This window comes from Durio zibethinus, chromosome 18 (genome assembly GCF_047325235.1).
Source record: "Durio zibethinus cultivar Kanyao isolate XHJ-2024 chromosome 18, ASM4732523v1, whole genome shotgun sequence".
Lineage (NCBI taxonomy): Eukaryota > Viridiplantae > Streptophyta > Magnoliopsida > Malvales > Malvaceae > Durio > Durio zibethinus.
In genome coordinates, this window is record NC_143179.1 from 11,631,518 (window position 1) to 11,647,987 (window position 16,470).

Below are 16,470 nucleotides of genomic sequence, written 5' to 3' on the forward strand. Positions count from 1 at the left end.
CCTCTACATTTCTCAATCTTTATTAAAGAGTCCCCCCACTTATAAAAATACTTAAAATAGTGCCCCCTTCTTTTTTATTTTTTTTACGAATATTACATTCTTCCTAACTTATAAAAAGTTTCATCCTTGAAACTTGATATACTTTCATTTTCGAATAACTGAGGATGTCATTTTTTCATATCATCTTTCATTTCCCAAGTTGTTTCTCTTGGTGTATGATTACTCCATTGAACTTTTATAAAGGAAATAGTTCTATGCCTTAAGACTTGCTCTTTTCAATCAATTATTCGAATAAGATATTTCAAGTATGTTAAATCTTCTTGAACTTCCAAAAGGTTCATACTCTACCACATGGCTTGGGTTAGAGACATATTTTCTCCATGGACACATAAAAAAAACATTGTGCACACTAGATAATTGAGGTGGCAAGGCAATCATATATGCAACTTCTCCCACTTTATCAAGAATTTCAAACGGTCTTATATAATATAGGTTTAAATTTTCTCGCTTCCTAAACTGCATAACATTTTTTATAGGTGACACCTTTAAAAAGACATAATCTTCTTGTTGAAATTTAAACTTCCTTCTCTTTTTATCTGCCTAACTCTTTTGATGATCTTGTGCTGCTTTAAGTGTCTCCTTAATCACATTGATCTTTTCTACAGTCAGTTGCACTATTTTTGACCCCAGAAGTTTTTTCTCCCCAACATCATCCCAACATAAAATGGATTTACATTTTTTACAATACAAGGCTTCAAAAAGAACCATCTCAATGTTGGATTGGTAACTGTTATTATAAGTGAACTCTGTTAAAGGTAAGTAATCATCCCAACTACTTTTTATATCAATCACACATGTTTGAAGCATATCTTTCAGAATCTGATTCGTTCTCTCCCTTTGTCCATCCGTCTTAGGGTGAAAGGCTGTACTCAATTTTAAATTTATCCCTATAGCTCACTGCAAGTTTACGTAAAACTTAGAGACAAATCTAGAATCTCTATCTGACACAATACTCACTGAAACTCTATGCAATCAGATAATTTCATTCATGTACAATTGTGCTAGTTTATCAAGTGGAGTAGTCAACATGATAGGTAAAAAATGGGCTGATTTAATGAGTCTATCAACAATTACCCACATTGCATTATTCCCTTTAGATGACCTAGGCAATCCCATTATGAAATCCATAGAGATGTGCTTTCACTTTCATTTCAGTGTCTCCAAAAGTTGCAACAACCCTGATGATCTTTGGTGTTTAGCTTTAACTTGCTGACACACTAGACATTAGGTCACAAACTAAGCTATGTCATGTTTCATGTTATTCCACCAAAAACTTTCTTTTAAATCTTTATACATTTTAGTGCCTTCAAGGTGTATAGTGAATCGAGACCCATGTGCTTTCTCTAAAATATCTCGTTTTAGCTCAAGATCATTTAGTACACACAATATGTTCCTAAAATTTAATGTGTCATCCTCGTGAAGCTTAAACTCTGACCGCAATCCATTTTGTACATCTTCATTGATTTTATCTAACTCACTATTTTTTTTGTGCCAATTTTATCTTTTCAATCAAAATTGGTTGAACCAACAAACTAGCCATAACAACACATTTTCCCTGTATAATCACCTCGATTTACTGTGCATCAAGTTCTTCCAATAATTTTGGTTACGAAGTAATCAAATCAGCCATACTCCCAATGAACTTTCTACTAAGAGTATCAACGATTACATTGACTTTGCCTGGATAATAATTGATAGTCAACTTGTAATCTTTGATTAGTTCTAACCATCTCTTCTATCTCATTTCAATTACGTGAACAGATACTTTAAACTCTTATAATCTGTATAAATTACACAAGGCTCCTCATATAAATAATGTCTTCATATTTTCAAAGCAAACACAATGGCAACCAACTCAAAGTCATGAGTCAGATAATTTTGTTCATAGGATTTTAATTGCCTAGAAGCATAAGCAATTACCCTATCATTTTACATTAAAACATAACCCAACCCTTTATTGGAAGTATCACTATAAATAGTAAAACTACCAATATTAGAAGGTAAGGTAAGGATAGATGCTGATACTAATCGTTGCTTTAACTCTTGAAAACTTTGTTCACATTCTTTAGTCCATTCAAATTTCGTTCGTTTTTTAGTTAAACGAGTCAATGGCATAGCAATTTGAGAAAACCCCTCAACAAATCTTCTATAATAACTTGCCAAGCCTATAAAACTTCTTACCTGTGTCATATTTGTTGGGCGAGGCCAATTCACCACTACCTCAATCTTTTTCAAATCAACCAAAATCCCATCTTCAGAAACAACATGGTCAAGAAAAGCAACACTTATCAACCAAAATTCACATTTGCTAAACTTTACAAAGAGTTATTTATCCTGCAAGATCTGTAATACAATTTTCAAGTGTTTCTCATGTTCTTCATCACTCTTAGAATAAACCAGAATGTTATCAATAAAAATAACAATAAACTGATCTAGATACTGCTTAAAAATTATATTCATCAAGTCCATGAATGTAGCAGGTACATTTGTTAATCTAAAATGCATAATAAAAAATTCATAATGGCCATACCTAGTTCGAAAAGTAGTCTTGGGTATATCACCTGACTTAATCTTCAACTGATGATATCCAAACCGTAAATCAATCTTTGAAAAGATCTTCACTCTTTGTAACTTATCAAACAAGTCATCAATTCAAGGAAGAAGATATTTGTTATTCATAATCACTTTATTTAACTCTCTATAATTAATGCATAAGCATAAACTCCCATCTTTCTTTTTAACAAACAATACAGGAGCTCCTCAGGGTGACACACTAGGATGAATGAATTTTTTTTCTAATAGTTTTTAAAGTTGTACCTTTAATTTACGTAACTCAGATGGAGCCATGCAATAAAGAGGCTTAGATACTGATCCAGTTTTAGGGATAAAATTAATTTCAATTTTAATTTCTTGATTACGAGGTAGGTCAAGCAAGTTCTCAGGAAAGATATTAAAAAAATCTCTAACAACTGAAATATCTTCTAATCATAAGCCTGCATTCATTTGAGTGTCTTTCACATAGGCGAAGTAGCCTAGACACTTTTTTTTTTTAAATATTGCATGGCACTTGAAGTCGACATAATCTGACACGGAGGGCTCAAATGATCACCTTCATATACAAGTTTTGGTTGTCTTGGACATTGAAACACTACTCTCTTTTTGTAGCAATCAATAAATACATAATGTACAGATAACCAATTCATCCATAAGATCACATCAAATTCTATCATCTTTAACTGCACCAAGTTCATTAGTAGTTCACAACCCCCTATGTGTACAACATAATTTTTATAAACAGTATCAACACACATAATTTTCCTATAGGAGTAGCAACATATAAAGGCTCATTCAACTTCTCAGGTTCAATACCTAAAGATGTAGTAAACTTGACAGATACAAAGCTATGAGAGGTACCATAATCAAACAGAACATTAGCATAGACATGATTAATAGAAATAGTACCTGTCACCATATTGTCACTGTATTAGCATCTTGGTGAAATGAAAACTCAAGCATTTCCTTTTTGTGGTTATTTTGTTAGTTTAGCTTTAACAGCATCATTCTTTTTTTTTGGGTAGTTTCGAGTAATATGCCCATATTTCTCACATTCAAAGCAAACTCTTACTTTCCTAAGGCATGGTCCTAAATGAAATCGCTCATAAAAATCATATTTTTTTAGTTTAGTACCAGATTTCATCCCTTATTTCTTACCTATATTCTTCTAATATTTTTTTGACGATTACTTTGATCTTCTTCAAACCTCAAGCATTTTTTATCACATCTCTCTTACTTATATCTTTTCATGTCTTACTCAATCTTCAGTGCTCACTGTAACACATTTTTGTAACTATCAATTATGTGAAAAGACAAATGAGATCAAATACTTGGCTTCAACCTATGTTCGAATCGTATCGCTCTATTCTTATTTGAGTCAATGATGCGAGTGCAAAAATATCCTAACCCATTAAACTTGTTGGCATACTCCAGTACAAACATATCATGCTTTTGATGCAACTACAGAAACTCATTCTCCTTCTCCATTTTCACTGACTTTGGAAAATATTGATTAAAAAAAATCTCTTTAAACTTTCTCAAAGTCAGAGGCTCACCTGAATCTTCAAATATGGGACTTATAGTATCCCACCAGTACTCAACATTTTTACTTAGTTGAATAATAGCCAAGCTTAATTTCAAATCTTCAGAGATTCGCATCGCCTTAAAGAGTTTTTTCAACTCTTTAACCAAAGCTTTTGCAACCAAGGGATCAGGGCCGCCTTCAAATTGAGGTGGGTTAACCCGTCAAAATCGTTCATAAATTGTCTCATGTTGTTGTAAATTCTCTTGTGTCTGCTACTATTATTGTATCAAATTACACACCACCTGACACATTCCAGCTAAATCATCCTACGTCACCAGAGCATTAGAAGCATTTCTAATATCAATTTACTCATCCCGAACATTGGTGGTTTCAAATTCATTCCTTCTCTTGTCAGTTCTTTTTTTTTTTACTAGCAAGGTCTGCCAATATCTCTTTTTTACCATTCATTCTCACATAAATTAGTACCAACAAAATAGTTTGTAAATAGTTAAAATGAAATAGTCAAATCTTATTAGCATAAATGCTAAGAATCTTTAAGTTCTACACTAACTATAACTTGGTTCTTTCTTTTCTTGGATCTTAAATATTAGTTCTGATACCACTTTATGTCACATCCCAAGATCAAGACATAACACAACCATATTACTTTGAAAAAAAATCTCAAAGCAATACGAAGCCTAATCCATAACCATTAAACAACTCTCAAATATAATAAGGTTTTCATTAAGTAAAATAACTAAATAACAAATCTTCAAAGGTTCAAAGTCGAGTATTACAACTAAAAAAAATAATACTTCATAAAATCCTAATTTCTAAGTAGTTCTCTAATGCTCGATTCTTTTAACTCCTCTCAAAACTAATTATACTTATCATTCATAACATCTATGAAAGAAAAGACAATAAAAAATGAGCAAACCACAATTCAGTAAGTAAATATTCACACACCTTATCGAATCAAACATCTTTTTTATACGTACTATATAGATCATTCTAAAAAATATTTATCAACTCATAATGTCAAAAATAGTTCAAAAATCAGCATTCTATTAAGCATTCATAGATCATAAATCAGTATCAAAACATGTCACCAAATCATGGATTAATTTATAAAAATTATTCATCACAAATCATTATTATCATTCGTTTATCGTTAGCTACGATCATTGTTATAACCCGTGATATTGGCCGTATCAATAATTTCATCCTCATGATCATTACTAACTATTATAATCCGTTAGCCAAGATCTTATGTCACGGGTCGAGACTTAAGCTCTAACCCGCATGGCTCCAAGACCCGGGCATCCACTCATCCGACGTTTCAGATCAGCCTACCTGCCACGGTTCATAACCTTGTGAGGTATCGTCCGCTCTAGCCCTCTGACCTCACGATTTTATCCTACAAAAGGTACCTCACAAGGATGAGATAGTGTGAACCCTTTTATACCCCAGTGACCCTCCTTTTATGTTCGATGTGAGATTCATGACTCCTTCTTAGGTCTGTGACACTTACACTAACTACTATAACCTATTAGCAGGGCCATATGATCATGTCTTTGCTAACTACTATAACACATTAGACAGGGTCACAGAACTAGTTCTGGTGTCAATGATCCCACTTTTCAGGGATGTAAAAACGTAGCTAACATAAAATCATTCTTTAAACATAAATCATTTTCTCATTTCATTCATAAGCATGATCCATCATTTATATAGCAAAAACATAAAATAATTATATTTTTTATCCTATTTATACATCGAAAATAATGAAATCAAGTATTCATTCATTTAAAAATATACATATATACATAGATTCGAAAATAAGAAAAATGTGTGAGATTCTACTTACCTCATTTCGATTTCACCATCTAGTTTTTCTCCCCAAATAATTAAATGCCTATTTAAGATAATTTCAACATAACAGTAATTAATCAACCTATTTGAGACCACTTATACCAAAACAATTAAGTTAAACAAGAAATAACTCGAGTAACTAATTCTGGCATCCTGTGCTACTTTCACTAAAATGACTATATCTCAAGATATGCAATTCGAAATTAAAATCATTTAATGTGTTAGAAACTAGACTCGACAAACTTTCTAACCATATATGGCCCATCTCATGATTCCTTGTGGATTAATTATAACGATTTTTGAAATCCACATCATATGCTACTACCAAATAGCCTGTATACCTTTTAATAAAATTTAAGTATTTATTCATAGGAAACTCCAAATTTGATTCCGCTTCTTTCATTGGAAAGTAGACTTAATAAGCTTTTCAAAAATATATGACTTAATCAGTAAATCCTTGTATAAAAATTAAAAAAAATTTCGTAATTCCTCCTTACTGCTACTACTAGGCAACCTGCACATCCTTAGGTAAAAATTAGATAACTCTTCATAGAAAACTTGAATTCAACTCCCGTTTATTTCATTAGAAAGTAAATTTAACATGCCTTCTAACGATATATAATAATCATAGTAGTATTTAATTCTTTAATACAGAATATAACCTTAATCCATTACTATAAACACAAGATTCATATCATGATTCATAGGAAACAAAAATTTTTCTTTCTATTCCCATCAAATTCCTATTTCAGCAATAAAATCATATTATCAACTTTCTCAACACTTAATTTGACTCTAATCACAACCTAAATTATCTGCCCAAAAAAAGATAGTGAAAACCCTAAAATTTTAAGATTTTTCGATTATAATTTACACCTCAAGACTTAATAATTAATACTCTAAAATTAAAAAAAATTATTTACTCATCTCTAATAGATAATTCTCCTTGTAGATTTCGCTTGAAATCCTTCAATTTATCTTTTTTGTATAAAAAATAAAAAAAATTATATTTTTCTTTCAATTAATGATCAACTAAAAACTGAATAAATTAATTCTATTAATAAAAAAATTAAATTATTTATCAAGAGATCCTATGCATTTTTCAATCTTTATTAAAAAATCTTCCTACTTATAAAAATATTTAAAATAGTGCCCACTTCTTTTTTATTTTTGTAACGGATATTACAGAATGGGTATCTGAAACTACCAAAAATAGAAAAACATGGAATGTTTTGTCCTTGACAATTGTATGTTGGGAAGCAAGGATTTGAGAGTATGTTAAAACTGGTAGTGGACCATTCAGTCCCACTTCTTGCAGCTTTACAGGTCTCACTCTAATGCAGGCAATTACAGTATTTTTGGCAGTGACTGTAACTGTAATTACAATTATAGGCAGCTATACCTGCCCTTACAACAATCATCTATTTTTAAGCAGACTCATAGACTATAATTTGGCCGATATATACATTTCATCATCATTGTAAATTTTCTATTTTTTAACAAAATCGCATTCAACTTATAATTATCCAATTTGATTTTTTTTTTCATAAAAATCATTTTATAAATATAAATTTAATTCTTTAAACATATATTATAACATATGCTCCAGTACACCATCAGAACTGAGTCGTATATCAGGCCTGTTTGTTTGCGCAGTGGAATGGGGTTCTGCAGTGAGGTGCCCGACTCTATAAGTCACACGGTTATAAATATGATAATTTAAAATATAATATGATAGTATGATATAAATATAATTTAAAAATAAAATATAAAAATAATATAATTTAAAATTATAATAATTATTATATCTAAATTTAATAAAATAAAAAATATATTTTTTATTTTCATATAAATATAAATTGTTATATATAATTTTTATATAAAATATAATACAAATATATAAATTTTAATATTTTATATAATATAAATATACAAATCATAAGATTTATACAATAAAATGGGAGTATCTTCTTATTGCATAAGCAAACGGACTATAGCTATACATTTACCAAGTTTCCTTAAGTCGATCTGAAGAAGGTCCAAATTCAATGTAGCAGGCTAAGCTAGTTTGTAGGCCTAGTATCCAAAAGAAGCCTTATATAATAATATAATCAAGAATCAAGATGCATCCAACATCATGAACATAGGAACTATCGCGGACTAATCATAAACAAGGGAACTATCGAGGACCAATAGCTTAAATAAAAAATCAACGTCACCAAACTCATCGGCAATTCCGTTCACCTTCCACCAGGAAGTGACAGACAAACCATAACAAAGTCAATATCCTGCAAAGACTTGCATTGAATACTCATATCGAGTCCTAACTAGGAGGAAGATGGAGAATTCATCAATAGTGATGAAAGAGAGATTAGGTTTCTTTGAGATAATCAAAGAATCCTTGAAAATACCCTTCAAGAATCCATACTTCATTTTGTTCACCTTCCTCACTTCCCTGCCTCTCTTTTGCTTCCTGGTTTTATGTGAAATTATCCTCCAGCATATCCTGATTGAAACGGGAAAAATTTTACAGGAAACACCTGATCCTTTCAGAAAAATATTAGGTGATGATTACTCAAGAGTACTGGACATTGGGCACTTGTTAGAGGAAGTTTCTCCTGAGGTCCTTCTTCTGGGTTTCTTATATCTGGGAATCCTCCATTGCCTAGACCTCTTCAACACTATTGCAACCGTGGATGTGGCATCAATAATCTATGCAGGAGAAAAGTCCATCACTCTCAAGGACATGTTCTTCATACCTGTCAAGGAATCAAGGTTCAAAGGGCCTCTAATCACCTCTATCTGCTCTCTGTCTTTAGCTTTTCTTATTTTAATTGGACTGCTGTCCTTCGCAACATACATATACATCACCTCAGCAGATGTTTTGATCATGCTGCTATTTGTGGTGATCTTTATAGCTCTATTAGGAAAGTACATGGAGTGGAGCGCCATATGGAACATGGGGATTGTGATTTCAGTCCTGGAAGAGAAACAAGGGGATGTGGCATTACTGATCTCATCATATCTTAGCAGATGTAACAGGCCATGTGGATTCTTCTTAATGCTTGTGTTCTTTATTTGGAGGTTTGCCCTACGATTTTCTTGCCTCTATGTAGGATGGAACAACGGAGGAAGTAGCCTGGTGATAACAGTAGTGCATATCAGCCTTGTTTCCCTGTTGAATTTGTTAAAGTGGATGTCAATCTTGGTATACTTCTATGATTGTAAGAAGCAAAGTGCCTATCAACATACTGATGTCGAGGAGGCAAAATCCAGGAATGACTTGCAGGGAGCCCCTCTCTAATAATTTCTCATGTATAAGTTTTGGCATTTTACTCTATATGTATAATTCACATGTTTTTACATGGAATCTTATTAGAAAAAAACTTGATCAATAAATTCGAAATTCAAGTTCATACTTTTATTCATCTTTGTTTGTAAACTGGTTCTCCTAGAAGCTGTTTAGCTTATCATTAAACGCGACAATAACATGAATTGCAGGGTGATAGTTCAAGTGAGTTTGGGGCCAAGCACCTTCTCTGCAAATGATGGCAAACAGAATGCTGCAAATGGATCTGAACCATATTGCAAAAGAAACTGTGAAGTTGAACAGAAGAAAATAGGTGGATGAACAAAATGGTAATACGGATACATCTTAAATGAAATCACCTCAGCATTGTTTTCGGAGGTCCTTTAACTTTGTTATCAAAAGAGTTGAATGGAAATTTATAAATGTTAAACACACCAGCCTTAGAAATGAAGACTATATACTTTTCAGGTCAATCTTGGATTGTAGATTTTCATTTTCTTTTTGCAGCCAATTATTAACTGTCTAATCCTGGTTTATAATCTGACATGAACCGGTATTATTAGATACTAGAAATGGTAACAATTACTATATATACCATCAGAAATTCTCCGTGTAGGATATTTTCCCTTTATTTCTTCTCAGTAGTAGAATGTCAGTCTGGTGTAGCTTCTGGAGTAGAGGCTCTCTTCCTTGTTGATATCTCAAGGGCCTTCTGTAAAATCACAACAACTTGCTCCATCGATGGTCGTTGTTGTTTAACTGATGTGCATGAGAAAGCTAGCTGAAATGTGAGTCAAAAGCTTCTACTGAGTATTCCCCTTCAAGTTTAGGATCTGCAAATTCTTTTATACTGCCACCTCTGCTCAGAACTCTAGCCTGGGAAGCAGAAACATTGATGGTTATATATATTAGAATCAATAGTGATATCAACACGGAGTTCAAAAATGAAAAGGCAATAGGATGGTTTCTGACCATTTTATTTAATGGCATTGGTTTTTTCAGATTCAAATTGAAAACCTTCTTCCCATGTAGGATTTGGAGTCGTACAATTCCAAGGCTGTAGACATCACCTGACGAATTTACTTGGCAGTTATTTTGGTACTCAGGATCATCATAACCAAAAGTTCCTCTGACTTCTGAGCTGACATAGGTTTCACCCAGGTCAATGAGCTTGGTAACCCAAAGTCTGAGAGCTTGGCTTCAAATTTTGGTCCCAAGAGAATGTTTGTTGGCTACAACACAGACAGCAAACTCAGTTGATTGGATGACAGAATCCTCCCTACAGATTCCAGACATAGACTCACAACTCACTGTGCCTTAAGCTTTATATCAGCTGTAAGTACGGATAAAGAAATGCTGGACAGCCAACATTGACAGGTTTTATTTATGTCAGTAATACTAATAATCTACGGAGACATTTTGTATAAGTGATAGAGAGAGATTATTTTCGGATAGACCTTGATATCACGGTGAACTATGCAGCCTTCTGAACGTGTGGAGAAACCAAAGACCTCGAGCAATACCGATTGCAATCTCAAGCCTTTGGATCCAGGAAAGTGCCTTTGTCACGGACCTAAGAGAGTCATGAATCCCATATCGAACATAATAAGAGGGTCACTGGAATTTATAAGGGTTCACACCACTTCCGTCTTGTGAAGTGCTTACAAAAGGGTGTGAATCGTGGCGGTCAGACTGATTTGGGATGTCGGATGAGTGGATGCTCGGATTTCGGAGCCGCGCGAGTTTAGAGCTTGAGTTTCAACATGTGACACCTTGTCCTTGCCTGTTGTCAATCATATTTGATTCATTTTGTCTTTGAAAATTAATTACCAAATAGCCACTTTGCAAGATTTCCATTGGGGCATAGTTCATATATGAGGAAGCACTCTTCTTCACTTAAACAGTAACCAATCAAAGTCACAAGGTTTGGATGTTTGATGTGAGATAAACTAGTAACTTCCCTCACAAAAGTCACCACATTTCCATCATTTATGATGTGTTTTGCTGCAACATGTTGTTGATTTGACAATATTCCTTTATACACCTTTCCTGATATAATCAAAGAAAAAATTTATTGACTTAAAATCCAGAATTAACCAGCGAGATGATGCAGTTTTGTACGAGTATATTGTTTATCCATCATATTCTGAGATGCAAGTCTGATAGGCTTCTCGATCTGTGTTGTTCCATAACTATGCAAAGTTTTGAACAAAGCAATGCTTAGATGTTTTTCACCATATTTGTAGATCTCATCATATACATCATATTATCGGAACATTATATTTGAGCAGGTCAAGCTTCGAACAAGGCTGCCAGACACACATAGAATAAGTATATTCCTTTATGCTTCTTTTTATTTGAAGATACAAGAAAGTCAGCAGTTCTAGAACGACATTCTAAGGATTATCTCCGTGTTTATTTATTTTTAACCAAATATATAAAAATAAGTAAGACAATGTGCCGAGGTTTAACTTCTGCCTTGGATAAACATTTTCATATGAGCTGCAAGAAGAAGTTTGCCTCAGTCTCTCAAACGACACATGATTCCAGTCGATATAAACTGTGGTCATAAAAGACATTAATATGGATAAAAATAACTTGGAGCACTCAAGTTAGCATCTAACCATAACAAGGATTATAAATTTCAATAAATTATGTGCAGAGAGCATCAATACATGAGATGAGCGTATCATTATGCTGGAAATGGAAGGTTCTGTAATGGTCAAAAACTGGTAATATCAGAAAAATATTATGGAGATAAAACCGAAAAGATTAGGCTGCTATGAGATATTATGATTAAATGATCAAGTGCTTTGATTATTTATAGATGTGAGGTTCAACAGTTTCAAAATATATGTTTATGCACATTATTCAAAATTTTTTCAGGTTCTTTCTCCACCTGCATAACTCATATACTTACCGGTAGTTCCTTCACCGATGAAATTCAATTCTTCTAAACTGTTTGTAGCATAATAGACCTCCTTGATTGGAAATTTGGTGCAACCTGGCTTCTTGAATAACACATCCTTAAATACTACATAAAACAACAAACAGAATTAGTTTAGACATGTGCAATGCTGCACATATGAAAAACTTAAAGGCCTCATGAGTACTACAAATGAAATGTTGTTGGAACATACCATGTTTCTTGGATGATGGTTTTGATCTACAACATCTTTTGAATAAGAACTTTATAGTAACTATTATCGCAAGAAACCCGACAATGCTTCCAATCAGAACCCAAATACCTGTTTTAATGTAGAATTCTCAGTAAGTACATATCATCAAATCTTTCAGATTATAGAACTGTGTGTTCATACAATAACAAATGGAGAATTATCTGTTCCAAATTTGGTCTTCTTTTTATCCACTGATGTTGATTCATCATTCTCTGCCAGGAAAAATGAAATTTGTGAGAAATCATTCTATTGAAATTTGAAATTTTCATTTGACATTGAACCTGATGAGATGATGTTATCATGTTACCGCTATAAACACTAGTCTTCTGTGACAGGCATTGATAAATTCTTTCAATATTGTCATCTCCAATCCTGCTACTTGTCAATGAGACTAGTACCATAAACCTACAGACCATGGACTCTGCATCTGTCAATTTGGAATGTTTCCATCCTATGTCATTCCAGCTCCTAACACAAGAACCACAAGACTCATCCAACCCATCAGAGCTAAAAATTTTGGAATTTTCACTTATACTTCTTAGTCCATCTGCCAGTTTATTAGCAACATCGGCTATAAAGTATTCAGAACATCCACCACCACCTATTGTAGCTTCTCAATCCCACAAATAAAAACATCTCCTTCAAATCTCTTCATTGAAGTCAAACAACTTGGCTGCTCAATAAAATTTAGGAACACTAGCCCTGTTTTATTTGCCCTTATCCCCAACGCATCGAGGTAGCCATGGAATGCTGCTCCACAACAGTTTTTGTTAAGAAATCCTCTCCAATCAAACCCTTCACAGCTTGAACTTGAGGATGGTGTGTGCTCAAACTCAAGGCTGCAGTTTGTTGTGGAAGGTTGGGAAACTGCAAGTTTAACAGTGGTGATCAAGATGAGGATGCAGACAAAAGGAACTGGTTTGGGGTGCTTGTTCCAATTCCAGTTGCACATATTTATTGTGAAATTGCAAGTCCTGTCTAGTCCTATCAAGAACAACAATCGGAGTCTAGGCAACAATTCGATTTCAGCATGGAAAAATTTTCCTTCCCTCCGCAGAACACTATGTAAAGCATATTCAGGATTCCCTGGAATTTGATTTCAGCTGTTTCAAGAACAATTTCTGGTCACCATTTTTCCTTAATTTCAGTCAAAAAAAGGATGAAATAAATAAACTAAAACTAGTACTGTTTTACCTTCCAATTCCAGAAAGTATTGATGCTGGCCTAGGCACTAAATCTTAAGCAGAAAGGGTCATTTTGGTTTCCTTGAAAGGGTCATTTTGGTTTCCTTTAGCTCCATTTTCATGCATTCTTCCAGAGCATAAGACAAAACTAGATAGCCAGAGAAATGACAGTTTTACACTTTTTCTTGAGGTCAAACAAAATTACTAGCAAGAAATTCCAAGGAATAATAATTTGAATTAGAACCATGATTCTTGTCCAAAAACACCATCCAGTTTTAACCGTATGCCAAGATTTGTACAATATGATGGTAGCACAATTGTCTTTAATCTTTTCCAAACTCTCTTCTATAGTATTTCTTTATCCACCTTATCATGTTTCAAGTTTAGAACCTGATATAGGTCCAATGGTCCACTCAGCTACTGTTTGGAAGCTGGTTGATGTCCTATCACATGCATGAATATAGTAGTAGCCAATTGAGACACACACATCCATGCCACAGTGAAAACCAGTTTACAGAACCACTTACAAAAGTTGATCCAGATATGATCTGCCATAACCACACATTCCTTTCCAACTCTACAAAACGGAACGACGGATATTGATATTCAGTTTTGGAGGAGTCAATTAATAATATTATATATATTTAAAATATTTTATCATACTTATTAATACAAATAATATATTAATAAAAACATGATGAATTCATAAAATTATAAAACAAAAATATTATTGTGACAATATTAACAGGATTTACAAATAACAGTAGAATTACTAATTATAAAATTTAACAATGAATTATGAGAATTTTTTTTATTTTTTGGTAATTCAAAATTGAAATAAAAAGATATACGAATAAATAAATTATTAAACACATTATCAAAACAAGAAAATTAAATATACTTTTAAAAGAATGATGATGAAATTTTGAGATTAAATGTTATAGGATTTTTTTATCCTTTTGTAAAATAGTTCCAATATAATTTTTTTTTTGTTGGAAAAAATTACAACAACATGAGATATAGATCTAAAGTAAAAATAAAAGTGGAAAATGATATGTAGGAAAAGTTGAAGTAAGCTAAAAAGTTCAATTCTTAAAACTTACAATTTCCTTTTCCTTAAATTTCCTAGGTTTGTTTTTTTTTTTTTTTTTGTACCCAAAAAATAAAAAGAAAAAGAAAAACACAGATGATAGTTATCGAAAATTTAGAATCTTATCGAGAAAATTAAAATTTTAATTTGATTTTTATTAAATTTACATTATTGTGATTTAAAACTTATGATAAGCCTTCTAATTTCAAGAATCTTCAAATAATGATATTTAGGTACAATAAATATATAAATATTAACGTAATTTAAATTCCTTTTATATTATAATATATAGAATGTAATTTAAATACCTTTTAAATTATAATATATAAATTAAGTAATAAAATCATAAAAAAAAATTCATAATTTTAATTTAAAAATTAATTTAAATGTATTTAATACGAGTACATATAGAAGTAAGGGATTTTTAAAAATGTTGGGGGCAAGGCCTCTTCTGACTCCTATTATCCACCATCCCTAATAGAGTAACGTTGAAGGTAGTGCATTAGTGCTCTTAATATATAAATTTTATCTAATTTATAAAGTATTATTTATTTTAATTAAAAAATCTTACAATTTTATCTCACAAAAAGTATATCATAAATTTAAGTTTAAGTCTCTACTTAAATTATAATACAAGTTTTAATTTAAACTTCTACTTATATATCATAACAGATTTTTCAAATTTTTTAATATTTAATATAAGATTAAGATGTCACAAACTCTCTTATTAAAACTTGACATTGTCGTCAAATTCAACACAAAGCACAAATAAAACTATAAAACCACACACATAGAAATTATAGAACCAGAATCATATTAAATGTTAAAATTTTAGAGATGATTTTTATCATGTAGTACTTAACTTTTTTGAGATTCTAGAAGTAATCTCTTAAAATTTTAGAGGTGACTCATATGGTATAACACTTAACTTCCATTCGATTAATAATCGTTCTGATATTATTTACGAAGATTCACATCAACTTGTAAGATATTGTCTATTTTAATATAAAATTTTCATAATTTTATTTTATAAAATATATATTACAAATTTATATTTAAATATCTACTTATATATTATAATAAATTTTCAAGATTTATCGAGACGAGGATATTAAACTCTGACATCAACTAAAATTTCGGGGATGTTTTAAGGTACGTGAGGGATGTCAATGATAGAAGCGTAAGTGCCAGCAAGAGACTTAGCAATGAAGGGACGGTTTCCTGGTCATATATATACAAATGGTAAAGCCCCTGGAATGGTATAACATCACTAACATTAATATTGTGGCTTGTTTAATCATAATTGAAATTACAGCCACCAAAATGGAGAAACATGAGGTGGCACCAATGATTGTTGAAATTTTTGTTGAAGTTTACATGTAAGTGGAATATCCATATTATTAAAAAGTGAGATCTAAAGTGAAATATACGTGGAAGATTCACTAACCCAATAATTTAAGCTTTTAAATTTCAGTGAATTTCAATAACATAAATGTAAATGCTCTTTTGATGTGCTCTCCATGACTCAAAGTTCGGTCTATATTCAAATCTTCCACCACTCTGTACCCACTATAAAGAGAAACAACAAAATCTTTTATATAAGTTCAAAGTATCAGATAAATATTTCCCACAGCCACCTATGGTAAGATAAAGAACTTGAAATGAGGATTTGCAGGCTTAATCATGGATGAATTTCA

General features: G+C 32.0%; 2 protein-coding genes and 1 pseudogene across 4 annotated transcripts; 1 reads left to right on the forward strand and 2 right to left on the reverse strand.

The window, feature by feature from the left end:
- Positions 1-1,296: 1,296 nt before the first annotated feature.
- On the reverse strand, positions 1,297-3,532 carry LOC149513722 (uncharacterized). The gene is made up of 7 exons (XM_089748097.1): positions 3,370-3,532; positions 3,128-3,328; positions 2,878-3,041; positions 2,591-2,691; positions 2,049-2,344; positions 1,671-1,740; positions 1,297-1,537 (listed from the first exon to the last, which is right to left on the reverse strand). Exons 1-7 carry the CDS (start codon positions 3,530-3,532, stop codon positions 1,297-1,299), a joined length of 1,236 nt encoding a protein of 411 aa, XP_089604223.1.
- Positions 3,533-8,164: 4,632 nt separating this feature from the next.
- On the forward strand, positions 8,165-10,487 carry LOC111300530 (uncharacterized). 3 transcript variants are annotated; one of them, XM_022896160.2, is made up of 3 exons: positions 8,165-8,785; positions 9,512-9,649; positions 10,353-10,487. In XM_022896160.2, exons 1-2 carry the CDS (start codon positions 8,349-8,351, stop codon positions 9,639-9,641), a joined length of 567 nt encoding a protein of 188 aa, XP_022751895.1. In that variant the 5' UTR covers positions 8,165-8,348; the 3' UTR covers positions 9,642-9,649; positions 10,353-10,487. The 3 variants fall into 3 exon arrangements, with proteins under 3 accessions (XP_022751895.1, XP_089603686.1, XP_022751894.2); XM_089747560.1 differs by lacking the exons at positions 9,512-9,649; positions 10,353-10,487 and adding an exon at positions 8,929-9,182 and having other exon boundaries at positions 8,169-8,785; XM_022896159.2 differs by lacking the exon at positions 10,353-10,487 and having other exon boundaries at positions 8,175-9,325; positions 9,512-9,644.
- On the reverse strand, positions 9,644-13,952 carry LOC111300946 (putative LRR receptor-like serine/threonine-protein kinase At5g65240; annotated as a pseudogene).
- Between the last annotated feature and the right edge of the window lie 2,518 nt (positions 13,953-16,470).

What these genes read in the sequence shown, in the direction of transcription:
- LOC149513722 (XM_089748097.1), bottom strand. Translation starts at nt 3,532, where the DNA reads ATGGTGACAGGTACTATTTCTATTAATCATGTCTATGCTAATGTTCTG. An exon ending in TACTCCTATAGGAAAATTAT is followed by an intron (nt 3,329 to 3,369) that starts GTGTGTTGATAC and finishes TTGTACACATAG; the next exon opens with GGGGTTGTGAACTACTAATG. An exon ending in ATGGCTGATTTGATTACTTC is followed by an intron (nt 1,538 to 1,670) that starts GTAACCAAAATT and finishes CAAAAAAAATAG; the next exon opens with TGAGTTAGATAAAATCAATG.
- LOC111300530 (XM_022896159.2), top strand. Translation starts at nt 8,349, where the DNA reads ATGGAGAATTCATCAATAGTGATGAAAGAGAGATTAGGTTTCTTTGAG.